The sequence below is a fragment of the Perognathus longimembris genome, chromosome 2, assembly GCF_023159225.1.
Source record: "Perognathus longimembris pacificus isolate PPM17 chromosome 2, ASM2315922v1, whole genome shotgun sequence".
In the NCBI taxonomy this organism is placed as follows: Eukaryota; Metazoa; Chordata; class Mammalia; order Rodentia; family Heteromyidae; genus Perognathus; species Perognathus longimembris.
In genome coordinates this window covers 1,267,526-1,295,062 of record NC_063162.1, presented here as the reverse complement: position 1 = coordinate 1,295,062, position 27,537 = coordinate 1,267,526, and the positions used below count along the sequence as shown (strand labels likewise).

The 27,537-nt window shown below is 50.9% G+C and overlaps 1 protein-coding gene across 2 annotated transcripts in view; it reads left to right on the top strand.

Moving 5' to 3' along the window:
- The first annotated feature begins 1,412 nt into the window (after nucleotides 1-1,412).
- Ppp2r2d (protein phosphatase 2 regulatory subunit Bdelta) overlaps nucleotides 1,413-27,537 on the top strand; it is a 27,663-nt gene continuing 1,538 nt past the window's right edge. Inside the window, exons 1-8 of one of the 2 annotated variants that reach the window (XM_048338012.1) lie at nucleotides 1,413-1,697; nucleotides 1,774-1,875; nucleotides 17,240-17,337; nucleotides 19,333-19,498; nucleotides 19,891-20,003; nucleotides 21,685-21,862; nucleotides 23,011-23,175; nucleotides 24,064-24,325. In XM_048338012.1, coding sequence (XP_048193969.1) covers nucleotides 1,691-1,697; nucleotides 1,774-1,875; nucleotides 17,240-17,337; nucleotides 19,333-19,498; nucleotides 19,891-20,003; nucleotides 21,685-21,862; nucleotides 23,011-23,175; nucleotides 24,064-24,325 — 1,091 coding nt within the window. In that variant the 5' untranslated portion in view covers nucleotides 1,413-1,690. The remainder of the gene's footprint in view (nucleotides 1,698-1,773; nucleotides 1,876-17,239; nucleotides 17,338-19,332; nucleotides 19,499-19,890; nucleotides 20,004-21,684; nucleotides 21,863-23,010; nucleotides 23,176-24,063; nucleotides 24,326-27,537) is intronic. The other variant, XM_048338013.1, reaches the window with a different exon arrangement.

The following is a 27,537-nucleotide window of genomic DNA, read 5'->3' as shown; positions in this document are numbered from 1 at the left end:
TGTTTTAAAGAAGCACTTAAAAATGAGCAAATGTTTTCCTCTCTTTTAAATATCCAACTTAAAAATAGGAAATAGCACATTGCTGACGGTATCTCAAAAACACAGAAAAATGCACAGGTGCAGGTGTGTATCAAATCAGAGAGGAAAAGTGTGAAGCCGGGGTGGGGTGGGGGAAGGAACACAGGGCCCAACACAGAAAGGGAAAGGCCCAGGAAGTGGGTGTGCTGAGACGGGGGCACCCCCGTGCTGGAAGACTTAGGAGGGGCGGACAGAGGTCGGGGAAGGAGGGAGGGCCAGGAAGTCAAGGCCGAGACAGCGGGCAGCGGGTGGGGAAGGCGCTCGCTGCGGCGGGCGTGGTCAGGGAGGAGTCGAGCTTCCCCTGAGCCGCTCTTCCTAGAGCAAGGGGTGCGGGTGGGGTTGGCGAGAGCCCCCCCCCCGCCGGCCTGGGGCCCCCGGAGCCCGCCCGCCCGCCCGCGGGTCAGCCCCGGGGGATCAGTTGCTCGGTGAATGACCCTCGCACCCGGCGGTCGGTGTCGCCCTGGAGTTCAGGCGCGTCCCCCGTGACCTCGCCGCGCCCGGTGGAGGCCTCGGCTCCCCTCACTGGAAACCGGCGCCGTCGGAAGTTAGCACAGCTGTTTCCGCCTGGGGACAGGCGTTGGCAGAGTGTGCCGAGCGTGCCTCCCCCGGCCCCGGCCCCGGCCCCCGCCCCGGCCCCGGCCCCGGCCCCCGCCCCGGCCCCGGCCCCGGCCCCCGCCCCGGCCCCCGCCCCGGCCCCGGCCCCGCTCGAGGCCCTGCGGCCGGCCGCGCGCTCCTTCCCGCCCCCGCCCCCGCTCCGGCGGTCTCAGCACGCACCTCGGCGCCGCCGCGGCCCGACGGAAGGGTGCGTTCCACCGGGCCGGGGCCGGGCGCGGGAAGCCCCGCCGCGGGGCACCGGTCCTCGGGCGGAGCGGGAGACTCGCCGCAGTCCCGGGAGGAGGGGTGACGCGCGTGCGCGTGCGCGCTCTGTGACAGCCCACACGTGAATCCGCCCCCCGTCGGCGCCAGCCACACACGCTCACGTTTCCCTGGGGCCGTTTGGGGAGCGTGGCGGCCCCGGTGGGCGCCCACGCAGGGCCCGCCGTCCCCCGAGGAGGAGCGTGGGCTCCGGGCACCCGGCGCCCCGAGGCGCCGTCCGGAGAACGGGTCCCGCCCTCCCGTCTGCTGAGCACTCGCCATTGGCCGCTCCGCAGAGAGCTCACGCGCCCATTGGCGGAGACGCTGGGGAGGGGCGGGGCCTCCAAGCGGCAAAACATTCGACGGCCCAGGAAGCCGGCCCGAACCCTCCAGAGACGCGGGAGGCCGGCGACGGCCGGCGGCGGCCCCAGCCTCGGGGAAGGCAGAGGACCTGCCGCCCAACCCGCACGTCCCTACTGGGACCCGGGGGGACGGCGGGTCCGGCGCCGGCGGCCTGCGCAGGCGCACTGGGCTCGCGGGACGCCCCCGGCAGCCCCCGCGGCCCGGGCTGCCGGTGGAGGCGGAGGGAAATGACGTCATCCGACGGAGCGACGGGCATTGGGCGCCATTTTGAAAAGGGAAAAAAAAAATCCCTCCCCGGCGGCGGCGGCGGCGGCGGCGGCCGCCGGAACTGAGCGCTGCGGTCGCCTCGGGTCGGCCGCGCTCGGCTGGGCGGGCGCCGTCCCGCGCCGCGGCCATGGCAGGTGAGGCCTCGCGCGCGGGGCCGCGGGCGGGGCGGCGCGCGGGCGGGGCCGGCCCTGACCGCCCGTTGTGTTGCAGGAGCGGGAGGCGGCGGCGGCGGCGGCTGCCCGGCGGGGGGCAACGACTTCCAGTGGTGCTTCTCTCAGGTGAAGGGCGCCGTGGACGAGGACGTGGCGGAAGGTGAGGCCCGCCCGGGCGCAAGGTCACGCGGGAGCCGGCCGCGGGGACACAGGCCGCGCCCGGCTCGGGCCGGCTCGGGCCGGGGGTCGTGCGGCGGGGCGGGGCCGGGCCGGGCCGCCGAGGCGGGCGCCGCCGCCTCTCTCGGGGACGGGTCTTCCCCGGCCCCCCGCGCCGCACGCCCTCCTCCGGCGGCGCGTCCGGGTGCCCGGCCTTGCCCGTAACCGCGCGCAGGGAGCCGGGGCGTGAATCCACGTTGTGGGGTGGCCCGCGGGGAGCCCTGCAGGAAGCGCTGTGGCACCGTCTTAGGAGCTCGCAGGTTATATTTCTTATTGTACAGTCGTGGTTTCTTTTTTGTTGTCGTTCATCCATCTCTTTGAACGCTAGACCCTTCACCTTCTCCTAGAAATGGTCCGTCTGTCCACCATATACATCTTTCCTCCCCAAACACACAGCCTCCTCCGTATGTGCTGTCAGGTCTCGGTTGAGCCGCCTCCGGCGCTCATGACCTTTCGCTCCCTCCTTCACCCCGGACCTCTCCCTGGCTTAGCATGTGTCCCTGGATAGCATCTGCAGTTCCTCAGACCCGAGGGACCCGCCCGCCTAGGTCATTAAGCAAATGAGACCAGCGCTCCGGAATCTGCAAAGGTATACGGTTGAGATTGAACAGGTGGCCTTTAATATACCTAAATGCTGTATGGATCTAGTTTCTTCCGTTCTGTTTTGTCTTCCACGTGCCTCATCAGTGGAGGTGGGTCCACGTCAAAGCCTCAGAGTGGCTCTGTTAGAGTGAGCTGGTGAGTCTCTCAGTTTCTATTTTTAATTACACTTTTTTTGTAGAATGAACGAGCTAGAATGATGTAGTTAAGTGCGACTTTACACTTACAAAAATAGTATTCCTCTCCTCTAAAAGAAATCTTGATCTAAATGCATAGTTTGCAAACCTGAAACTGATGGGAACTTTTTATGTGTGTGTATTTGTTGGTATCTGTGTATCTGTATCCTTGGGCTTGAACTCAAGGTCTGGGTGGAACTTTTCACTGATTTGTGTATGTGTGTGTCAGTGTCAGTCCTTGGGCCTGAACTCAAGGTCTGGGTGCTGTCCTGGCCTTACTTAAGGCCAGCCCTCTACCACATGAATCACAGCTCCACTTCAGATTTGGGGTGATTAATTGGAGAAAAGAGTCAGTCACCAACCCTCCTGCCCCAGTAGGGTTTGAGCCACGATTCTCATAACTCAGCCTCTCGAGTAGCTAGGATTATAGGCATGAGCCACCAGTGCCCAGAAGGAAGATTGAATTTTGAGACCCGCCTAGGCAAAGTATGCCAGAGACCCCATCTACAGAAACAAACTAATGTCCAAAAGGGACAGAGGTATGGCTCAAGTTGTAGAGAGCTTATTTAGAAAACTCAAGGCTATAAGTTCAAAATATAATGCCGCCTCCCCCCCCCAAAAAAAAAAAGAAAGGCTAGTTTGGCAAAACTTGAAAGAGAAATGGTGATAAATAATAGGTGGATGGTCTCAGATGTTTCTGATGCTTAGGCCATCGAGGCTAAGCATGCCTTGCGAGACTTTTTCTTCTGTGTGAACCCAGCATTGAAGAGTTGCGTGGACCCCTGTGTGATGCCCAGCCTCAGCTCTCTCTCTGATGGGGAGTCAGAGACACTTAGGGGTCAAGCTGAGGGAGTCCTCTGGATGCCAGGGGGCTGTGTCCACAGAACATGGGCTGCTGGGGGAGGGGGAAGGGAGACCAGGCAGCATGGGCACGTTTCAGAGGCTAGTTTTCAACTAGTTATGGCATCATATAGCTCCTAGTGCCGGTACTAAACTGTATGCCATATGATGGTTTCTGTTTTTTCGTTGGGTTTTGCCGTGTGTCAGGTTAGCTGCCATGCTAAGAGTTTCAGTGCTGGGAGGAATTTCCATCTCTGCAACTGAGAGTGAGTTGGGTTCACAAAGAAACTAGTTATTATCCTGCTAGTGGCCAGTGCAAGAGTGACTGACCTTAGCAACTTGCTTTTCCTTTCCGGCCAGAGGGTGGAGTAGACAAGCAAGGGTCGGGTCATGAAGCAGTGAATCCTAGGGACCTCCAAAGAGAAGTGAGAAGAAACATAATTTTCTAGCAGTGTTTCCCAAGACTCAAGTTCTGAATGGTGGCTTCCTTCTTCAGAGAGGGAGGGGGGAAGAAGGGCAGTGATTTGGGCGGCTTTCTTGCTCAGTGTTTTCATCACCTTTCACCCAGCCTCTGTTCCTATTCTTAAACATGCTTCCTGGAGACGTATGTCACACATTTAGCATCTTCTGCTGGCCTGTCTCTGATAGACTGTGCTCTCCTCAATTTTGAAGGCCCGCTGTACCAGCTGTCCCCACCCTTCCCCAGAGAGCTTAGAGGACCCGACCCGAGGGCAGTGTTGCTGACCAGCATGCCAGGGAGTGCTCAGAGGGTTTTACCCTGTGTCAGTAGATCGGGTCCTCACACAGCCCCTCTGCACTTCCCACCATCAGATACAGAAACCTAGACGTGGAGAGCAGTTAATGGGGTCAGCCAGCGCTGGGGAGCTGTGGTTCCTGGCTCTAGAGTCCATGTGTGCTGCTGAGACTGGCCACTGCTGATGGAGCCCCTTGTGGGATCTCAGTAGAGAGTGTACCATCCAGAATTGAGTGAAAATAAGCCTTTGAAAACAAAGGAAGAAGATGCAGGAAGCAGTGTTCATCAACATAATACTAAGTTGTACCATCTTACAGGATAATCTTGTTTCCTGAGAGTTCTCAAATTGAGGAGTATACTGCAAGGCAGACATAGGTTGCTTGTGAGTATGTGCATGTGTGTGTGCGCGTGTGCTAAGAGATTGAATTCAGGGCCTTGTGCTCTTTCTTAGCTTCCCCCACACCCAAAGCTGGGAACACTCTACCACTTGAGCCACACTTCACTTCTGGTTAATTGAGATAAGAATTTCTTGGTTTTGTCTCCCTGAACTTGCTTCACACAGCAGTCCTCAGATCTCAGCCTCCTGAGTAGCTGGGATTACAGGCGTGAGCCACTGGTGTCTGAGGTACAGGCTGCTTTTGTGCATGATTTCAGTTGCTTACTTATAGGGAAGCTGCCAGTCTTAGCCTTTTCATGTGTATCACTTTCCCAAAGCAACTAGGAGAGGGCTAGGATGGAAAGAGTCCTTTGTTGAACCTGGTTTTCTAAAGTTTGATTTATCTTGGTAATAGCTAATTCCTTTGATCTTTGAAATTTTGTATTTAAATTCTGTGACTTTTCACTTGATTATTTTGTTTTATTTTCCTAACCCATTGCTATTTTCCTAATCTGTTGCTTTGAATTAGGCACTAACCTTTTTTTTCTAAATAAGTAGTAGCAGACATGACTAAGAGTTTGTCTCCTTAACTGGAGGCTGAATCTTGGGTGTTAAATAAATGATGCAGGTAGCCTGATAATCCTTCAGGATTAGCTTTCTTTAGAGTCTGAATAGCCTTTGGAAAGAAAGAAATTGTAGAAAGTAACAAAATAAGGAAACTTACCATCATCAGAAGTTACAGTGTTTCATTGAGTAGAAGATAAATCTAAATTTGAGAGTAGGGACAGGAAGGGGGAAATGGGGAAGGACAAAGGAAGAGATGACATTGACCAAGAAGCATTCTACTCATAACTTGACTTAAAGAATTATAACCCCTTTTTACAACTACTTAATAACAATAATAATAATGTGTGAAAATAAAAAAGACGCATCTAGTTTCAGAGATATTAAAATGTGAGATAAGGTACCTCTAAAGAGTCATCCAATTATGGTATTGGGAATACAAACTTACAGTAATTATTTTACAGTATTGTGATTGGTTTCTTCTGTGTATAAAAAATAAGGATTCAGAGAAAAGTGTTCCCAGCTACTCAGGAGGCACAGACAGTAGGATCTTGGTTCCAGGCCAGCCCAGACAGGGTGAGATGCTACCTGAAAAATAAACTAAAAGCAAAAGGACTGGGGGGTGTGGCTTAAGTGGTAGAGCCATGAGGTCCTGCGTTTAATCCCTTGTGAAGGAAGGAAAGGAGTCAGGTCATTCAGTATTAAACACTTTGGTTTTTCTAATGTTTTAAACCTCAGTGGAGCTTAGTATTTGATTATCTGAATTATTCCCAGCTGGACTTCTGAAATCAGAATTTCTATATAACATCTCTAACTAGGCCAATGAGAAAGGCCTTCAGGGAAGTGGAGGTGTGATTTAAGCAATAGAACCCCAACCTTGAGTGGAAAAAACAAGAGTATGAGAGAGAGAAGGAAAGAGAGAGAGAGAAAAAAGCTTCTTGGCAACGTGGTCAAGCAAATCAGGCTGCTTACAGTGATTTGCCTGCAAACATGATGCTCAGAATGCTGTGTGTTCCTGAGCCCAGGCTGAGGAGACACCCTTGAAGCAAAGTCAGTGACCAAGGAGCTCACATAGTCACAGTCACAAGGTGAGATTACCCATCATAGTACATCATAACCATGGTTCTCAAAGGATGGCAGGCAGGTCCAGGTCCCACGTGTGTCTGTCCTTACCTTTTGTGAGGACCTGGACTGAGTCTCAGCCTGTTTATCTATAGAAGTTACGAGAGAGAGAGAAACAACTTTGGGGACCAAGCAAGGTGCATGGCTTTTGTAACCAAAAAGGGACCATTCCTATCAATTGAGTTTAATGTGTTCAGGTTCAGTTTTTAGCTGTACTGAACAAGAAGTGTTTCTAGATTTTTCCTCACCCCCTCTTTACCTCTCCACACCTTACATCCCATCTGTTGGGTCTACCCTTTTGATTTTTCCATTAATCCATGACTTCCACCATCCCTTCATCCTTGTTTATGTTTCTTTCCCATCCTAGAATATTATCCCCTTTGCTTCCCAAGTCTGTTCTCTGCACCCCACTGATTCTTTAATCTGTCTCCAATTCCACCTTGTTAGTAGCTCTCTATTCCAGCCACTCAGTATGTGTTTGGACTCTTGACTTCCCTTTCCCCTAAGCTTCAGCAGTGTTTGGCAGTTGGCTGCATCCTCCTTCTTGATTAGCCTTGTCCCTTCAGCTTTATCAGTCCGGGTGATAGTCATGACACTTGGAAAGGCATTTTGCAAAAGGATGTGAGTGCAAACCCCATTTCTACCCTCTTTCTAGCTTTCTAACAGCTTGACAAGGCCCTGATCAGTCTCCCTTTGTGGAAACTGAGTATTGTTACCTGTGCCCATTGCAGAGTTGAGGATGTCTAGAAAGCCCTGGCCATCAGGAGCACAGATCAGGTGACTGAATCCTGTATGATGAGACAGGGTAGAAGAGCAGGTGCGGGGCTGGGAATATGGCCTAGTGGCAAGAGCGCTTGCCTCTTATACTTGAAGCCCTGGGTTCGATTCCCCAGCACCACATATACAGAAAATGGCCAGAAGTGGCGCTGTGACTCAAGTGGCAGAGTGCTAGCCTTGAGCAAAGAGAAGCCAGGGACAGTGCTCAGGCCCTGAGTCCAAGGCCCAGGACTGGCAAAAAAAAAAAAAAAGAAGAGCAGGTGCTCTGCTGCTCCCAGAAGCCCAGCCACGAGAAAGGAAGGTGGTGAGGGTCAAAAGTCAGGACAGGGCAGGATCCCAGAAGTGAAGAAGTGCATTATCCACAGACAGCAGTTGGGGGATCTCACCACAGCTGAGGCCAGAGCATGTTGGAAACGTAATAGAAGTGCCCATCATACAGACTTGAGTAGGGATGTTGGGGGAGGAAAATGTCCCAGGTGAAGAAGGCTCCGGGTAGAGACCGGAAGAGGCATGGTGCATTTGGGTGAGTGCTTGGCTTCTGATACAGGTCTTCTGGTAGGAGGCTGCCAGCGAAGATGCGGAAGGCCTTGACTACCATGCCAAGGCTTTGAGTTGGGCTGGGGGAGATTGAGCCTGGAAGGTCCTGAGCAGAGGCGTGACATCCGCATTGTGACCCTGGGAAGGTCACTCTGGCCTCTAGAGAGTGTCTGATAACAAAGGCTTAAACTGAACCAGGGCACCAGAAACCTTACTTTGGTGAAGGGCCAAGCAGTGAGTAGGTTAGGCTTTCCCGGCCATGTTGCCTCTGACATGGCTGCTGAACTTCAGTCTACCTTCCCAGAGAGAAAGCAGCTAAGGCCCACATAACAAGTGGGCCTGGCCACACTACTGGCTGTTCACGGAAGCCAGCAGTTGCCAAAGGTGCCCTCGGGTCACAGTTTTACTGACTCTGCCTTGACTTGCTGGTTCTTTAAGTCCCCGGGGAAGGGCAATGGGGTTGAATATGACTAGTGCATATTATATCTGTGTAATAAAATAGCATGGGGAATGAAGCCCACTAAGGTGTACAAGAGAGATGTAGGGAAGAGAAAGAGTGATAGAGGGATGAATATGATCAAAGTACAATATCCACAAGCATGGAAATAACACAAACCCTTTATAGAATTTTCTAGGAATTCTTTTAGCTACCATATTTTCATACTCTACTAGTTATTGAAGACCTGGACATGATTTGTCTCTGTGGTTTATATTTACCAAGGTTAACTTCTTTGAAATTAGAATAGCCTAAAATACTACTTTTTAAAAATAATAAGTCTAGGGCTGGGAATATGGCCTAGTGGCAAGAGTGCTTGCCTTGTATATATGAAGACCTGGGTTCAATTCTCCAGCACCACATATATAGAAAATGGCCAGAAGTGGCACTGTGGTTCAAGTGGCAGAGTGCTAGCCTTGAGCAAAAAGAAGCCAGGAACAATGCTCAGGCCCTGAGTCCAAGGCCCAGGACTGGCAAAAAAAAAATAAAAATAGTAATAAGTATATATGTCAAAATACTTAATAAAAAAAAAAACACATGTGCAGATTCTAATTATCTTAGCCAGAACTTCCACATCTGGCCTCTGCAGTTGCTTGTTGAAGTGTGTAGAGAAAGTTTTGCCTCACACATACATGTAGTTAGAAAGTGGTTAACAGTCTTTATATAATATGGGTATTCTAATACCACAATGCCACTCCAAGGTGGGGGCCTTGTCAAATGTAGTTGTACTTCAGAATCCAGAACATTGTAATGGAACTTCTTACACCTGTCAGGTTAGTGTTGCGCTTTCCGTGACTTTCTTGCTCGTGTGTGTGATTTGATAACATGACTCTTAGTCATTGGGAATTATTGGTACATGGAGTTAATTCTGCTCTAATAAATGTTGGCATAGGGCTGGGGATGTGGCTTGGTGGTAGAGTGCTTGCCTAGCATGCATGAAGCCCTGGGTTCAATTCCTTAGTACGTATAAACAGAAAAAGCCAGAAGTGGTGCTGTGGCGCAAGTAGCAGATTGCTAGCCTTGAACACAGAAAGCTCAGAGACAGTGCCCAGACCCTGAGTTCAAGCACCAGGACTGCCCCCCCCCCCCAAAAAAAGTTGGCATATAAGAAGCATCTGGCAGGGGAAGCCATCCTAGTAGCAGCAGATGGTACAAAGTTCCCAAAATTCAGTTTTTTCCAGAGAGCCTGGATTCTTCTTCTTTATTTATTTTTTTGGTCCTGGGGTTTGAACTCAGGCACTGTCCCTGAGCTGCTTTTGCTTAAAATTAGCACTTTACCACTGAGCCACAGTACCACTTGTAGCTTTTTCTGTGTAGTTTATTGGAGAAAAAAGTCTCAGACTTTCCTGCCCAGGTTTGGCTTCAAACTGCAATCCTCAAATCTCAGCCTCCTGAATAGAGAGCCTGGATTTTATTGTTGGCAACCAGTTGAATTATCTGCTGTGAAGTGAGAATGTCATTTTGTTCATTTTCAAGGACATTCTGCCACATAATCGAAGTCTGAATGACCAAAGTGAGTCAGTTCTTCTTTCAAATAAAACAGCATTCTGTGTGTGTGTGGAGCTGGTGGAGCTTTCAGTCAGCTCTGTAGGTACTTAGCTGGACACGTTCTCAGACTACAGCAGAAGAGCTTCATTTGTACACTGCCTCATTTACCACAGAGAGCACAGAAAAGACTACCACAGGATTATATTGAATAAAATTAGTTATCTTAACGTCCATCAAGGACATTCCTAAGTAAAACTGGCTCTTTCTCTTTTCCTGTGTGACAAATATGAGGCCCGCTGGTTAGGCCCCAGGCTGCACCATGCCAAAGAGGTGCACAGTCTGGCCGCATTGCTTCTGCTGTGCCATGCAGATGACAGCACCATGAATGATAGGTCAAGCATTAGTATTATTAAAAATGTGGCTTTGTCACCTTGTGTCCCCCAAGATGCCCTTGGGGGCCCCCAGGATCCCATGGGTCACACTAGGAGGACCACTGCTCTTAAGCAGGTTTGGAGCAGTGGGGATAATCGGACCAAGACAAATTTTAAGAGCAGCTGGCTCCTCTCATCTTACTTTTTCTGCCTCCAACAAAAGCAGGCTGGGTGTGGTAGCTCACTCCCATAATCCTAGCTACTTGGGAGAATAACTGAGGCCAGTGCTTGGCATACATGTGAGACCCCATCTGGAGGAAGAACCTGAACATGGTGACATGCACCCCCGTCTTCTGTGTAGAAGGTGTAAAGTGGAAGGATCACACTCCAGGCTGGCTTTGGATGAAGATTCAGGACTGCAAGAAAAACAAGCGAAGAAGGGCTGGGGGCGGCTTGCGTGGAAGAGTGGCTGCCCAGGAAGCATGGGGCCCTGCATTCAAAGCCCAGTACTCGCCCCGCAGAAAAGCAGACACCTCAGGATGGAGCTGTATTAAGAATGCAGAAGGAAGCCTGTGCTGGCCTGAATTCCTCAGAGAACTTTCTGTGTGCTCCTTTTTAACCATTCTCTCTGCATTCATCTCCTCATTTGCATTTTACAACTTAGTATAGAAATAACAAGTTTTAATTCCTTACCGTCTTGGAGTCCTAGTCACAAATATTATTTTGTGGCTTGCTTTCGTTATTAATAGTATGTCATCTTAGATCTTGACAGCAAACCTAGCTTTCTGTTAGGCTGTGTATTTACCTTCTTGGAGCCTGGCCACTGTCCCTCGGGCTGTATGTGTTACGGTGTTGCTGGCATTTTATACATGAGGAAATTAACTAGGCCACTTGCCAAGGCCACAGAGTAGCAGGGGTTGCAATCAGGACTTCAGTTCTGGTGCTCTGTGTCTAGAGCTCATGTTCTACAGGCTACCTTTGTCTGTGTCTTTAATTCATCCTTCCTCAAAACCAAACTGCATTTGTACGAGTGATCTGGTGATGGTGGGAGACATGGCTATTCTCTTCGGTCAGTGATTCATTGCAGGTGAGGTGCCTGTCTCGGTGTGGGAAGTTTGAGGAAGGAAGGATGTGACAGATCATCCAGAGATAGGAGATGTGGCTGGTGGGCACGCAGCTGGGCTGGAGGGAGGCCCTGGGAAGGTGCCTCCAGACATGGCCAGGCTGTAGAGCAAGAACAACACAGGGAGCCCTGGAGAAGAGGGCAGGCTACAGCAGGGGGACGCGCTCAGTGCTGGGAAGCACAGCCCAGGTAGAGATGGATGCTTGGCATGGTCAAGACACCAGAAGACATGGCTGCTTAAGGCAGTCTCGATAGACACACACGGCTCTGTTCTCAAGCCACCTTATAAAGCAGGACCATCCATCCCCGCAGAGACTCTGTCTATGGAGCACCTACCAGGTCTTCGGGCCTCTTCCCTTCAAGATAGCTGCACCCAGCTCTGACCTGGTTAGATTGTCCTTTTTTCAAACTAGATGTAAGTCACAGTGTGATGGTACTCCAGTACTTGTCTTCCTGGTTGTAGGTGGAATAGGGTGCTCATTTTGGTGTTATATGAATAATATATCACAACTTACTCTATTTAATTCCTGCCATTGACGGGCATTTGCGTTGTCTTATGATCAGAGTACTCTAGGAGTCAGTGAAGTTAGTGAAATGCAGACACAGTTCTGGTGGTGGTCTGTGTGAGGGAAATTTCTGGGTCCTAAGTTATGCATGTTTAATGGAAATTGCTACATATATTTGAGAGTGACAGGGCCAGAATTCTGTGTGGGAGCAGAATCGTTGCCGGTCCTGATATCAGCCAACCTAGGCTACACAGTGGTTCTCTGTGTGACCTCGCCTCTCTCTGACAGCTGAAGGAGCTTGAGTACCACTTCACATGCTTATTAGCCAATGACCAATTTTGATGGTACCTGTGGCGAGGCTAGGAGAAGAAAGTGACTGCATCCTCTTTTTCAATTGAGCCTGCATAGCAGTGGAAGAAGTTGGGAACCTGAGAGAATGCACAGAACTCCACAATCTGCTGATGACTGCCTGAGAGCCTTTTGAATCAGGCCTTGGACCTAACCACAGTGGTAGAAGCAGCTGAAGTGAGAGTGGCAGGTAAAACCGCCAGAGGGTTTATCTGGGCTTCCTTTCTTTTTTTTTTTGGCCAGTCCTGGGGCTTGAACTCAGGGCCCGAGCACTGTCCCTGGCTTCTTTTTGCTCAAGGCTAGCACTCTGCCACTTGAGCCACAGCGCCACTTCTGGCCATTTTCTGTATATGTGGTGCTGGGGAATTGAACCCAGGGCTTCATGTATACACGGCAAGCACTCTTGCCACTAGGCCATATTCCCAGCCCTTCTTTTGTTTTGACAGTGGCTCTGTAACATTCAGGTGATCTGAGTCCTGCTTCTTAGCTCTCGGTAAATACATTGATTGTGGGAGGCAGGTGTTAGTGTTGTCTTTGTGCCCCTGAGCACAAGAATCCCTGCACCCCCAATCACCTGATGGAGATTGGACTGAGGACATGTGGGAAGCTGCCCCACGGGTCTAAGCAGGTACGAAGTCTGCTAGGGACCCGGGCCAGTGGCAGTGGACTGAGAGGTGTAGGAAATGGTCACATTGTGTGTGATATTGAAAACTTGATAGTTTGGGAAAATGCCAGGCTAGTGTAAAGATAATGGCCTACCCAGCCCAGCATTTGCCGCCAGAGCTGTCTGCTTGCTTTATTTCTGAACTCTGGGGATCTGAGTGTCCCTTGGCGGCTGCCCTGTCCAGATGACCGCGTGCCTCCTCTGAGGTTCAGGTTGGGCCACACTCTCCCACTGTGGCTCCTCCAGGCTACTCCTGTCCTGTGTTCTTTTCCCTGCACTTGGACATCAGGACCAGGTGCTCTGAGGCAGAGCTTCACAGAATGGGAACCCAGACTGCCTTCCAGTGCTGAGGAGAGTTTGGGTCAGGGCTTCTCCCCTGGGGGATTCATGTCTCTCAAAGGCCGACCTCCCTCTCTCCCTCCCTCCGTCTGTACGTCAACCTTCAGCCTTGGGAAGCTGCAACAAGAAGACCCTCCCCAACCATTCTGCCACTGATTGGATCTCAGACTTCAGCACCACAGCTTTGAGAAATTTCTGTTCACTGTATGCAAATTACCTGTCTGCCTGGGGTGTTTGGTGACAGCCTCACAGATGGACTTGGATTGGGGTGGCCTCTGCCGTCACACCCCAACCTGGATTAGCCAGCCATTACCCTCTAGCTTGTAATCTAGCTACTCAGGAGGCAAAGATCTGAGGATGGAAGTTTGAAGCCAGCACAGGTGGGAAAGTCTGGAAGTGGAGGTATGGCTGAAGGGGTAGAGTGTCAGTAAGAGTCCTGACTTCAAGCACAGACTAGAGGACTGGACATGCGTCTCAGCAGTAGAGCACCAGCCTAGCAAGGACCGCCAGAAAATAAAAAAATTTTAAAGGAACCAAACCCTAAGTCGAAGTTGCTGTTTGCTTTTTGTTAGAATGTTGAGAGCACCTGGTATTTCACCCAGTCTTTCTGCAGCCTGTGTAAAGCCTTCAGACGCCTTCCTTTTGTGTGTTCCCTGGAAATAGTTGGCGCTCTTCTCTGTCCTTGGCCCGTGTCTGTGCCTCCGTCGTGCTGGCTCTTGTCAGCCCTTAGTGGCGCGTGGTGGGCCACGGAGCCCCATCCTGATTGCCTCTTTCTTCTCGTCCAGTTCTTGGTGCTCTGCCCTTTAGAAAAGCTCCAGCGGTTTTTGCTTTTGTTGCTCTGGTTTGGATTTCCTATCCGTGGCTTCTCACAGCAGGTTGTTTGTCTCTGAGGCCCCTGTTTGTGTTGTGCCTCCGATGCTGCCCACACTGACCGCCTCCTGGTCTGTCAGGCGGGCTGTGAGCGGCCTCCCAGGTAAGGAGTGGCACTGCCCAGATTCCTTTCGCCATGTGGTGGGGATCCAGGCACCAAGAGAGGGTGCCGCTCCCCGAGACATGCGTCGGCTGGCTCTGACCCTTTGTTTATAGCCATTCTCCCTCGCTCCTCCATCACCTGAGTCTCCGTGACTTCTCACCATGTTTACAGGCAGGCGCTGAGAATGAAGCCGCTCTGAAGCCGCCAGGAGGCAGTCTGTGATCAGGTGGTCTTCACTAAGTGAAGCAAGCCTTCGCTCCTGGGCTTCGGCATTTCACAGAGGTCTGCAGAACTGGCTGCCACACTGCACCGTTGTAGAACCAGAAGTGAGTGGCGCCTGCCTGCCTGCCAGGGACTGGGTGAGGTCCTGTGCGCCCAGCAGTTCCGTAGTGGATTTCCTGCATCTCCCTGCCCGCACCAGGTGCAGAGCCTGGCACCACAGCACCCCAACCACCCCCACACACCCCCAGCGTACAGAGCCCTAGCGCTTCTCTGGGCCTGCCTTCGCACACACACACACAGCTGCCTGTCAGTTCCCTTCCGACCCCTGGGTATGGGCAGGCTGGAGGTTGGAGGAACACACACACTGAAGCAGCCCACCTCATTCAGCTGCCTGAGGTCTCTGCCTGCGCCCAGGGCCGTCATCCAGACACGCAGCAGGGCTTACGACGGCCTCGGTGCACTGCAGAAAAATGGTGGCACGTGAGAGTTTTGATCACCAACTCACTGCCCTGGGTTAGGTCCACATTTACGCCTCTCGCGTCCATCAGTCGCAATAAACAGTGTTGATAATTTAACTTTCATTGCTTCTATAATTTTGTTCAGACACTGGATTTGATTTTAAGAGCTGGCTTGGCTCTACAGAGAGTGTTTCTAATTTTAGAATGAAAATTATTTTCCAACACTGTCAGTCTTGGGAATTTCTCTTTTAAAAGCCTTAGTCCATTTTAATTAAGTTTAAAAATCACTGACAACTAGAATATCATTAATTATATAATGCTGTATGTCCACTGAGTATAAATGACATAGATTTAGTCTCTTAATCCAACACAGAAAATTTTAGATTCATTTAAACAAATTTGGGTTATTTTGAGTATGTTAAGAATGACAGGGCTGGGGATATGGCCTAGTGGCAAGAGTGCTTGCCTCGTATACACGAAGCCCTGGGTTCGATTCCCTAGCACCACATATGTAGAAAACGGCCATAAGTGGCAGTGTGGCTCAAGTGGCAGAGTGCTAGCCTTGAGCAAAATGAAGCCAGGGACAGAGCTCAGGCCCTGAGTTCAAGCCCCAGGACTGGCCAAAAAAAAAGGATGACAGGCTGGGGATACAGTTCAGAGGTTGGTTGCTTGCCTGGCATGCATGAGGCCTTGGAATCAGCCCCACCACCACCGAAGATGGGACAGACTCTTGTAATAAGAAGCAGAGCAGTCCTTGTCCCAGGCCTAACTGAAGACTTTGGGGGAAACCATCCTCAAAGAAAGAGGCAGGTGTTTAATGTTTATTTGCCCGTTTGGGAAAGCTGTATTCATTACTATTTGTAGTTCACTAGTCCAAAATGTTTGTGTAGACCTTAAACAGTTGCACACGCTGGTCTTTAGCTCTCATTTCCTGCATGGGAGAGTAAAAAATAATTCTCCCTCTATTTTCCCTCCTTCATCCTGCTATTCTTGCTAAAATATGAACCAACAAAAAACTAATTTCATTATATTACGGCCATTTGTGGGGGTTCTTCAAGCAAATCTCAACAGATCATGATGGCCACATAGTAGTTGTGCCTGCACACACTTCTCACTCGGCAGTACTCTGAGACTTGGGTGTGTGCCTGGCCCCAGTCAGTCCTTGTGCCGTGGGTATTGGTGCCTCGCTGCAGGAAGAGCATGGCCGGCCACTCTGCACCTCAGCACTGCTGGCCGAGAGCAGACATGCCCAGGCTGCCTCAGAGCACGCTCCTAGACCTTGTCCTCATCTGGCAGCAAGTGACAGATGTGGCTGAGCCACAGGAGACCGGCGTCCTCCAGAGCCCCGCCGCACCCTTCTCTTGAAGGGTGGGGGGTGAAGCCTCTGTAAGCTGAAGAAGGAGCGTCACCAGTCCAAGGCCAGCCTGCACTACATCAAAAGATACTTTCTTTTAAAAAGTGATGGGATGTTTTTGTAGTCTGTGACCAAAGAGTTCGCCTGAGGGTGCTGCCCTGCTTTTCCAGTGCTGGCTTCTGTTCTTTGAACTCTCAGGTCCAAGCTCTCTGGATCGTTGTGTCAGAAGTCTCCACTATCAGTGAGACATTGACTTCATCCAGGCTGTCAGTCAGAGCTTGGACTGTGGATAATGTTGTTTTGTCCAGGGGGGTGGACAGAAATTTCTTTGTAGAGACTTATGACATTTCTGTCACTGCTACCTAAGAATCAGATTTGTTTTAAAAATTGACATTAGGCACAGATCTTAAAATTGAATAACATTCTTCTAGGGCCAACCAAGTTTTCTTTCCTTTTCTTGTGCTCCTTTAAAAAATTAACTTTCTAGCTGAGCATTGGTGGCTTACAACTGAAATTCTAACTACTCAGGAGGCTGAGACCTGAGGATTGCAGTTCAAAGCCAGCTAGGGCAGGAAAGTTTGTGAGACTCTTATCTCTACTTAACCACCAGAAAAGCAGAAGTGGCGCTGTGGCTCAAACGGTAGAGCACTAGCCTGGAGCTGAAAGGCTCAGGGACAACACCCAGGCCCAGAGTCCAAGCCATATCGTTAATAACTCGAGAAAACCTTGACTAGATAAATAGTGATGCTGTCCCATACCAGGAAGTAGAGCCTAGAGCCAAGAAGTCAAACCCAAATGTGCTAGTGGGCTTGCTGTCCCAGAGCCAAGAAGCAGCCCTTTATTCTTCTTTACTCAGAGAAAGTGGTGGTGGGGTGTTTTGTTTTGGTTTGATTTGGTTTTTGGTCACCTTTGGGCTTGACCTCAGGGCCTGAGCTTTGTCCCTGGGTTTCTTTGCTCAAAGCTAGGAGCCCTTGAACCATAGTGCCACTTTCAGCTTTTTCTGAGTAGTTTTTATTAAAGATAAGAGTCTCAGACTTTCTTGTTCCTGCTGCCTTCAAACTACAGTCCTCAGACCTCAGCCTCCTGAGTAGCTAGGATTACAGACAGGAGCCAACAGTGTCCATAGAAAGTTTTTATGTGTTTATCTTTCTTTGATACGGGATATTCTTTGTGACTCCTCCCAAAAGCATTAGGTTTAACTGCTTCTCTTTTATTGACAGCTGATATCATTTCAACGGTTGAGTTTAACTACTCTGGAGATCTTCTTGCAACTGGAGACAAGGGCGGCAGAGTTGTCATTTTTCAGCGGGAACAGGAGGTCAGTAACTTACAGTTCACAAACCAAATGCACTCATTCAACCTGCCTGTATTATTAGAAGAACGGAAGCAAAATTATATTCTCAGGATTGAATTTCCCCGACCTTTGGTTTTGGTTTTGTCATATTAACTATGTAGACTCTTGTTCCAGATGTGCTCTCGGAGGTGAGGGAGATGTGAGCTGTGCTGCCTAGTCCCACAGGACCATCGCTCTCATCTGGAGTGGAGGCCAATGCCCGCCTGCTCACTGGTTAACAGAGACCAGACTGGGAGGGGGTGAAATGCGGGTGCCTTATCTGGTGATAGTGATAGCTAAAGGGGCTGCCAGTGTCCCCTTCCCCAAGCTCTCCTGCTGTCCGCAGGCTTGCTGCAACGTGGCGGGCACAAGATTCCTAGAGATAAATGGCCCTCACTGCTCCACCTTCAAAGACTTGTTCTAGGAAGGAGTGCTCAGAAGTGGGGGCTTAAACTTTCCCTGAAGCACTGTCTTTTCTGGTCATTTCCACATATGAAAGACTAAGAAATAGGACCAGGACATACCCGCTCCTCTGTTATTTCCTATGAGCCCATTGGCGTTCTTAGAGGTAAAGGAAGAAGGTCATTGTTAGGCAAGAATGCCGAGGCGCACCAAGCCACTGTGATATATCAGTCTTTCCTTTCCCTTAACATTATAAAATGGTCCTTCGCTCTTTCTGTGGTATGGTGGCTCTTGTCTCTTCCACAGAGACCATCTATGCACAAGATAGAATTCTGTGCTAGCCCTTGTTCATGGAGAGTTCTCTGGGAATCCGTGGTCACCCACAATGGGCTAGATGGTGGCTCGTGTGAATGAGAAAGGCAGGAAGGTTATAGGAGAACTCATCAAAATAGGCCGTTAAGCTTTAATCTTTATTTTGTTCATGTTAGATTTTTACCATATTGATTTTTGTGATTTGGAATGGTGAGAAATTCCTTCATAAATGATACACATATTATCATCAGTCTTTCTAAATTTTCAGTTTGGTCAATTTATAGTTTTTGTTCTTACCTAATACGTAGATGGTCACATAATGCTAACAAATGCAGAGTCATAGATGTCTTAAATTGAAGACTTCACATTTAGCTCTTAGAGTTTTGCCAGTGTGGTAATATGCTTATAGAAGGTAACTAGTCTGTTATCCTAACAGGTCCTAGGATAGGAAATGAAATTTCATGGTTTCTGTGGATTATTGCTTACACCTAAGTAATTGGCTTCATTATGAATTATCACAGGAATTATGATAAAAGGATAAAAGGAGTTATGATAAAAGGACACAAAAAAGTAGTGAACTCAGAGCCCCCACTTGCTGGGTAGTCACTCCCCCCCCCCCCCCCCCGCCCCAATGCCTAGCCTCCCTGGATCTTTCTACAGCTTCTTTTTGAACATGAAAAGTCTTGTACTTAAGTGTTCACATGAGGCCGTCCACGTAGCAGCTGTGCGGCTTGTGTGCATCACTCTGCCACTGCCTGTGAATCGCCTCTAGTTGGCATGTGTTCAGTATCTAGATCACAGTGCCACAGAAGCTGGGATTTCCCCCCTCCCCCACCACTTCAGGCTTTCCTCAGCCCGGTTCACAGCCGTGGCTCCTGGGCTCCACATCTCACCAGCCCCAAGCCACTGAGAGCGTGACCACAGGACAAGCCTGGCCTTGTCCCCACGAAGCCACTCAACTGCAGCTGCATCCAGCAGACCAAATAAGTGATAACTAGGTTTCATCTGCTAGAGGGGTTTTTTTTTTTGTTTCATTTTGTTTTTGGTTGTATCCAGGATCTTTTTTAACTTCTTTCTTGTCTCAGTAAGGCAAATTTTACTTCTGCAGAAGAGTGCGCCACCAGCCAAAAATCTGGCAAGCAAGCACACAGAGCAGTCTCCCTTGTAACATTTAAAAATATATATGGTCTCTATTTAAGTCATAGTACTGTCATTTTCTCTGTATGGTGCTTTATTTATTAAGACAGTTGTCATGTTTTCTTGCAGAATAAAAGCCGTCCTCATTCTAGGGGAGAATATAATGTTTACAGTACCTTTCAAAGTCATGAACCAGAGTTTGACTATTTGAAAAGTCTAGAAATTGAGGAAAAAATTAATAAAATTAGGTGGTTACCACAACAGAATGCTGCACATTTTCTACTCTCTACAAATGGTAAGAATTCTTTAAATAGCTTTTTTATTTCGCTTTTTTTTTTATTTTGTATTGCATATTCTTTCTTATGTTTAAGTAATTCTAAAGGTTTGTGTGTGTTTTGAACTTTGGGAAGGAATTAACACCAAGGATGAAAAGTAGTAGGTTGAAAATCCAAAATATGCAAAAACAAAAAAAATCTAGTTCTACACTACACTCTTGTGTATGTGTGCCGTTGTCTTCATTTATTGTACAACACAGACTGTTGTCTGTAGCTGGAAATATTTGATTCCAAGCCTCCTGGCTTAGATCCCAGCAGAGAACTAGAGTTGTCTAATACAGCGTTCAAATAATCGTGATGCATGTGACTGTGGTTTTTCTTTTAATATAAAGAATGAGGTTTTTATTTTCAGATAAAACTATTAAATTATGGAAAATAAGTGAACGGGATAAAAGAGCAGAAGGTTATAACTTGAAAGATGAAGACGGACGACTTCGAGACCCATTTAGAATTACCGCACTACGGGTATACAACACATTTCCTTTAACTTTTTGAGCACTTTTCAGAATGATCAGAAACCATGTTCCATCAGCTGTCTAGAGAAACAGCCAGGCTCTGCCCTCAGGACTGCTGAGTGCCTTTCAGAATGGTAGCACTGCCATTCATTTTTGTGTGTGTTGAAATGAGATTCTTGTCTGGGGACTTGGCTCAGTGGGTAGAGTGTCTCTCTAGAAGTGTGAGACCCTAAATTCAAATCCCATTACCACCAAAAGATAAATAAGGGGGCTGGGAATGTGGCATAGTGGTAGAGTGTCTGTCTGCCTAGCATGCATGAAGCCTTGGGTTCAATTCCTCAATATACCTAAACAGAAAAGGCTGGGAATGGTGCTGTGGCTCAAGTGGTACAGTGCTATCCTTGAGCAAAAGAAGCTCAGGGACAGTGCCTAGGCCCTGAGTTCAAGCCCTAGGACTGCCCCCCGAAAATATACATGTATATGTGTGTGTATATGTATGTATGTATGTATGCAGTTTTGTACCAGCCTGGCCGTGAGAGTGTGGGGTCATATACAGGCTTAGGTTCCTATTTCTCTCACAGTTCAGATGGACTCTTTGGGCTATGTTTACCTGGGCAAGTCAGAAATATTGCTGTTTCAACATTATTTTCCCATACCACTTTAGTATTAGAAGAAGGGTTTAGTTGGAAGGATTCCTTATTTTTATTACAGCTGCCGCGTGTGTTGATCAGTTAGACACTTGAGGGATAATGCTGGTGTTCTTATTCCTGTAGGTTGTAAAACTAGCCCTTCTTGTTTTAGGGAACCCCGGGGCATGGTTCCCACCAGGGTTACAGCAAGAGCAGTATCATGTCACAACACACATTTCTCTAAGGTCGTTTTTGCAGAATCTTGCCAGAGAAAGCAGTTGAGATTCTCCATAGGCTTTGGGGCTCCCTTCTGGTTTAATAGCAGGACTTAGCAAGGATGCTAGTGCTCACCTTCCAGAGGTTGGCAGGCCACAGGCATTCCCTTAACTCGTGTGGTGTGGACCCCGTCCCTCAAGACAGCCCTGCCCCTGCCTGTCAGGGTGCTCTGAGCAGGCCTTGCCCGGCTATCTGTTGCCGTTTAATGTAACCACCCATCTCCTAGAAGCCTCCCTGACATCATCATGAGGGCAGGGGAGTGGGGTTGGTTTTTGTCCTGCTGTTGCCTTTAATGAGGTGTAATTGCACACCCAGAAGTGTGAGTGGCAACTGCACAGAGGCTGCACCCCTGTGGTCAGTTCCAGACCAACAAGTGGAGCATCCCTGGTTCCTTGGGTCCCTGGGTTGTCTGCCATGCCTGGGTACACTCGCGTCCCTGCTGCCATGGTGCAGACCACTGGTGCAGTAGTGTCCATCCAAGCACCTAGCTGTGTGGGTCGGGGAGGGGCGCTCCCTGTCTTCCAACAGCGCACTGCCCAGCATCTCAGTCGTGGCCACTAGGGCACACGCAGGAGAGGGAGGCCTTGGTGCTTGGAGGCCTAGATGAGGGGCAGCTGCCCTCATAGTCATCTCAGAGGAGCTGGGCGTGAACAGCACAGGCCATTTGACTCTGCTGATGGGTTATTTGGATGCTGCCTGCACAAAACTTGTATTTGTATTCTGCTCTGTATGTTCCAGTCTTATGCACCATGACCCTTGTATTTCCCTATTTCCTTCTGTTTTTAGGTTCCGATATTGAAGCCCATGGACCTTATGGTAGAAGCAAGTCCACGACGAATTTTTGCCAATGCTCACACGTATCATATCAATTCCATTTCAGTAAATAGCGATCATGAAACATACCTGTCTGCAGATGACCTGCGAATTAACCTATGGCATTTAGAAATCACAGATAGAAGCTTTAGTATCCTTCCACAGATGGCTGTCTCTCTCCTCTTCTTTGTCATGGGCATTGGCCTTCACATACTGCCAAATCTGACCTCCCTAGTGGCCCTGTAATGTCCATTCTCTGTGACTTAGTGTCCCAAAGAGGACACACTTCTTTTGCCTCAGTGGAAGTTCTCTATAAGGGATTGACCTGAAGCTCACCACCCAACAGATGCAGTCAGGGTTTATTTGACATCATTTTTTTCTTCCAACTTTACACGTTGGTAATAAGGTAGAAAATGCGGCTTAGATTAGGGTGGTATTCAGAGGTCTTGTCCGCTGGCATGACTTGGGCTCCTCTAAGGTCATGTCCTCCCCACACCTCGCCCCTGTGGCCCTCCAGTGTCTGTCCAGTCCCTGCCTGACTGCATCTGGGACTGGTGGCAGCTCCATTTTCAGTTGGCACCTCTGATCACAGAGGCTTTCCACCAAACTCGGGGCCTGCAGTGCTCAGTCCCGCGGTAGTGTCCTGAGCAGTTTCCAGGTCTCTGCACCCTGGGAACTCCCTGTGGTGTCAGCTCTGTGGGGTCCCGGCTTGGTCGCTCACTTTGTAGGCCGCTGGGCTCCCCCTGGTCCTCTCCTGCCACAGCTTGCACTTTGAGCGGCCGTGGGCATTGGTGCATCTCGTCTCTGGGCCCTACTACAACTTGAACAGTGGGTTCTAGTTTTCAGTTTCCTTAGTGTTTTCCACTGGAAGCTAAATCTGTGCCTGGCTTTTCCACAGAGCTGTATCTGCTCTTCTTGTTTTGAATGATTGATTCCTGTCCTTGGCAACCAACGAAAGTCAGATATTAGAAATGCAAAACCTTGTCAAGGTCCTCACCTGCCATCCCTGTGGACAGTGTGGGGTGCTTGCTTGCCTCTCTGGCGCGTCTCCCATATGCGCTATTGACGTTAGAGATCACAGAGAGTGGAAGCAGCAGTGGTGAACGCAGGGCTGTCGGGCAGGCGTGTCCCTGGTCTGACTCCCCCCACCTTCCCGTGGGGCTCCGGCACGGCCTGTGCGTGGCCAGCCTCCCGAGCCCTAGCGTAAGCTGGTCCACCATTCGCGAGCCCTGATGGGCATCCCTGAGCCAGTCAGCCGCTCGCCCAGCCCCCGCGCACCTCCTTAACAGTGTTCCCCAGACATTGTGGACATCAAGCCGGCCAACATGGAGGAGCTGACGGAGGTCATCACCGCAGCCGAGCTCCACCCGCACCAGTGCAACGTGTTCGTCTACAGCAGCAGCAAAGGGACCATCCGGCTGTGCGACATGCGCTCCTCCGCCCTGTGCGACCGGCACGCCAAGTGTAAGTGCCCCCACTGGCCACAGCCGCTCCCGTGACTCGAGTGGGGGAGCTCCAGCCTCAAATGAGCCAGCTCGGGGAGAGTGGAGGCTGAGTCCAAACCTCAGTGCTGGCAACAATTAAAAAAATGGTCTAGCTGCGTAGAAAACCACGCATGCGTCCTGGAAGGCGGCCGGCCCCAGCAGTGCGGGCGGAAGGCGCTCACTGGGGGCGCCCAGCAGCCCTCCGAGGGCTCAGGATGAGCACTCTTGCCTTGTTAGAATTCTTACAGTAGGGAATGTGGTGCTTGCTGTGTACCCCATTCTTGCAGTGGGGAACGCAGTGTTTTGCTGTATACCCCATGTTTTTAGTTTACTCGTCTGGGAAATCAGTCGCATACATGCTGGGTGTTGACAGCTGCCTTCAGTTTGGCCTCCTGGCAAAGGTCACAGGGAGAAAAGCAAAGACATAGGGGTACCCGCCCGCCCGTCCATCCCCCGGGGAGCACGGGGGCCCTTCCCTTACTGCCGCTGCAGCAGGGAACCACTCCGTGTGGAAAACAAACCCCAGCGTGAGCGCTGCCCTGGGTGGTGCAGCGGCGGTCGGCCAGCCCAGCACGTGCCAGGGCGAGCAGGCTCTTCGAGAGGCTCAGCCGGGCCCGCGGCCTCACAGCCGCCGCTGGGGAGTGGGGCAGGCATCTTTCCTTGGTGCCCAGAGAGCGCGCGTGTCACACCAACATTCTTGGGCTCGTGCCCAGGTCCTGCGCCCCAGTGCCCACAAGACACCCAGAGGCCTTGTCCGTGAATCCCGCGTTCCTCCTTCGTGTGCACGGTCTTGGTGAAGGAGTTCATTCTGCTGCAGCTGTAAGGTTTGTTGTGACCTAAAACAAGCTGAACGTGTTTTGTTTCACAGTTTTTGAAGAGCCCGAAGACCCCAGCAGTAGGTCCTTCTTCTCAGAAATAATTTCGTCTATATCTGACGTCAAATTCAGCCACAGTGGTCGGTACATGATGACCAGAGACTACCTGTCGGTGAAGGTGTGGGACCTCAACATGGAGAGCCGGCCGGTGGAGACCCACCAGGTGCATGAGTACCTGCGGAGCAAGCTCTGCTCCCTCTACGAGAACGACTGCATCTTTGACAAGTTCGAGTGCTGCTGGAATGGGTCCGACAGGTGAGCCCCCACCCAGCAGAGCCCCGCTTCCTGCGGGGCGCCTCCCCTGCGGGGAGCTGCGGGGACAGTGCTGGCCAGACGCTGTTCTCGGCCTCTCCTCTGATGATGTTGAGTTGGGCAGGTGGGGGTCAGAGTGGACTTTGCGCCTCACTTAGGATCCAGCTGTGCTGCTCAGGCAGCAGTGGATGCAGAGAGCGCGTGTAGCTAGCTCAGTGAGTGAGCCAGCACGGCCGCGCTTTCCTTCTCTGCATTTGGAGACCTGGTGCCGAGGCTCCCGGATTTGTACACATTTCTTTTTTTTTTTTTTTTTTTTGGCCAGTCCTGGGCCTTGGACTCAGGGCCTGAGCACTGTCCCTGGCTTCTTCCCGCTCAAGGCTAGCACTCTGCCACTTGAGCCACAGCGCCGCTTCTGGCCGTTTTCTGTATATGTGGTGCTGGGGAATCGAACCTAGGGCCTCGTGTATCTGAGGCAGGCACTCTTGCCACTAGGCTATATCCCCAGCCCTGTACACATTTCTTAAAGAGGCTATTTCTGATGCTGTTGGGAGCTAGGTCTTTAGTATTATAACAAAGAAATTAGATTTCAGGTGATGGAAGGAGGCCATCTTCCATCAGCATATAGACTTTTGCTTAGAATTAAATAGTTGTTTCTGGTCACAAGTGACATGACGTGGTAGGACAGCCTTCAGCGGAACATAGGCACAGGCAAGGTGCCCTGCTGTAGTCCCAGTTCCGAGAAGACAGGAGACGGAGGATCCTAAGCCTGAGGACACAGCCTGTTCTATACAGCCAAACGCGTTGACACCTACAAGTGCCAGCTGTGACACTGTCCCTTGAGAAGCCAGTTGAGTTCACAGACACACAGGCCCAGAAGTGAAGACAGAGCTTGGAGCTCAGAGGAAAGTGGGCCGGGTAACGCCTGTCCACCCATCAGCTGAGTCTTGTGCCTGCGGCGACACTGAGGTCTGCTGAGCTTTCGGGATGCAAAGCCTCGGGCCGAATCCGAGGTTTGCGGGTGTCCGTCCCAGCTGCCACTGTGCAGATCCCAGGAGGAGGCATGTTGCGCCTCCCCACGGGCGCTCCACTGGGCATCTGGGGGACACAGCTTTCCGTGTCTGTTTGCACACCCATGTGCTAGCCTGCAGTGTTCAGTGGCATGGCATTCCACTCCGGAGATTATAGCAGGCAGCTTCCTGCTCGGGCCCGGGTTCTCACGGGTGACCCGGGGTCAGTGAGGCTGGGATCAGAGCGCCACACGCAGCCCAGAGGCCCCTCTGCTTGTCGTCAAGCGGTAGACAAAGCTTCCCCCTGCCCCTCCCTGCTCTAGGTGGAGAGCACTCTGTTCCCCAGGAGGGAGCACTCACATCTTGCCTGACCTAGTGAGGACAAGGTGGGACCCTCATCCTGTGGTGGACCTCCCTCCACTCCTGTCGGGGTCTCAGGGCTCCCCACGGTAGAGCTAGAAAAACAGCCCCTGGGCACGAGAGACTACAGACGTTCTAAGAATTTAGATGTTGAGATTTCAAAGTACACAATAGAAAATAACAATACTCAAAATAGTTACAGAATGAAGAAAGGAATCACAACCTGAACAAGAAACCACAGACTTAAAAATGGCCCTAGGAATGTGGAAAGAAACAAGAACTTGTAGGAATGGAAGATGCAGCCCACACAGTCGGTGAGGACTTAGCAGCACATCTCAGCTAAAGGGCTCTAGAGTCAAGGAACTCGCCTGAAATAGAGCCCAGGGAGCCAGAGGAACAGAGAACATGAACGGCTAAGAGGCCTGTACTCAGGAGTACAGAGCTGTGGAGAGAGAGTGTGCAAAGTGATCATGAGACCCTTGTTTTATTACTATGCACTAAAATCAAGTGGCAATGTCCAGGAATCTTCTGTAGCCTGCAGGAGGGACAGAACCACGGCCAGATGAGTGCAAGGGCATCCACGCCCACGTCACAGAGATCGCAGGACACCCTAAAGCCAGGGAAGATCTCCCCGGTGACTTGGGCCTGTAATCTTAGTTATTCCAGAGGCTGAGACTTGGGGCTGGGGATATGGCCTAGTGGCAAGAGTGCTTGCCTCATATACATGAGGCCCTGGGTTCGATTCCCCAGCACCACATATACAGAAAATGGCCAGAAGTGGCGCTGTGGCTCAAGTGGCAGAGTGCTAGCCTTGAGCAAAAAGAAGCCAGGGACAGTGCTCAGGCCCTGAGTCCAAGGCCCAGGACTGGCAAAAACAAACAAAAAAAAACAGAGGCTGAGACCTGAGGATCCAAGGTTCAAATCCGGCCTGGTCTGGAAAGTCCATGAAGTTCTTGTCTCAGCTAGTCAACAAAAAGCTGGAAGTTCCAGCTGTGGCTCAAGTGGTAGAACACCATCCTTGAGTGAAAGCCAAGCCAAAGAAGAGAAAATAGAAGGGAGTGGAGGGGAAACCCTTTGTGGAGAATAGACAGGAGGCTGGGAATCGGCTTCTTCACAGGGAAGCCCACCTGGGTCCCTTGTGTTGCTGTGACAAACGCCTGAGCCTCCAGTTGAGTTTACAGTTTGAGAAGCTCAGTGCAGGGTCTGGAGCCGCCCAGTCTGCGGAGCCTTCATGGAGGGCCTCGTGCTAGGACCGCATGGCAGGAGCCTGAGAAGGGGGAGCAGCGATTGGTGACATGGAAAGCGCCAACCTACAGCCCTGAGGGACCAGGAAACCTAGATCCTTTGTGAAGGCGATCCCTGGCCACCCCAGACGCCTGCCCAGGCCGCGCCCCTCGGGGCATGCAGCCCTGGAGTTGCGTCTCTGTGCTCTGCCCACAGCAGAGCGGCATCTCGGTGCTGTGTGGAGAGAATGCCTTTTAAGGCACAGATGGGGGGGTGACAGCACGGAGGGAAACAGACTGAGCAGAGTCCCAGGGCGCAAGTGCGGCTGCTGCACTGCACCTCCAGCTGGATGGAGGGGGCTCGCTGGGGGCCCGTGCCCAAGCCAGGCCGTCCAGCAGAGCCAGTGCCTCTTGGCCGACGGGTCTCGGTTGGCCGGCCTGAGGTGACCTGTGCCAGCAGCCCAGAGCCCTCCCAGCCTTGAGCCTTGGGCCTTGAGTGTGGAAGTCTGAGACCGATCTTGAACTGGGAAGGATGGTTTCTGATCTGGATCCCAGTGGCTCCCACCTACAATCCTAGCTGCTTGGGAGACGGAGCTGGAGGACCCCAGGTGGAGATCAGCCCTGG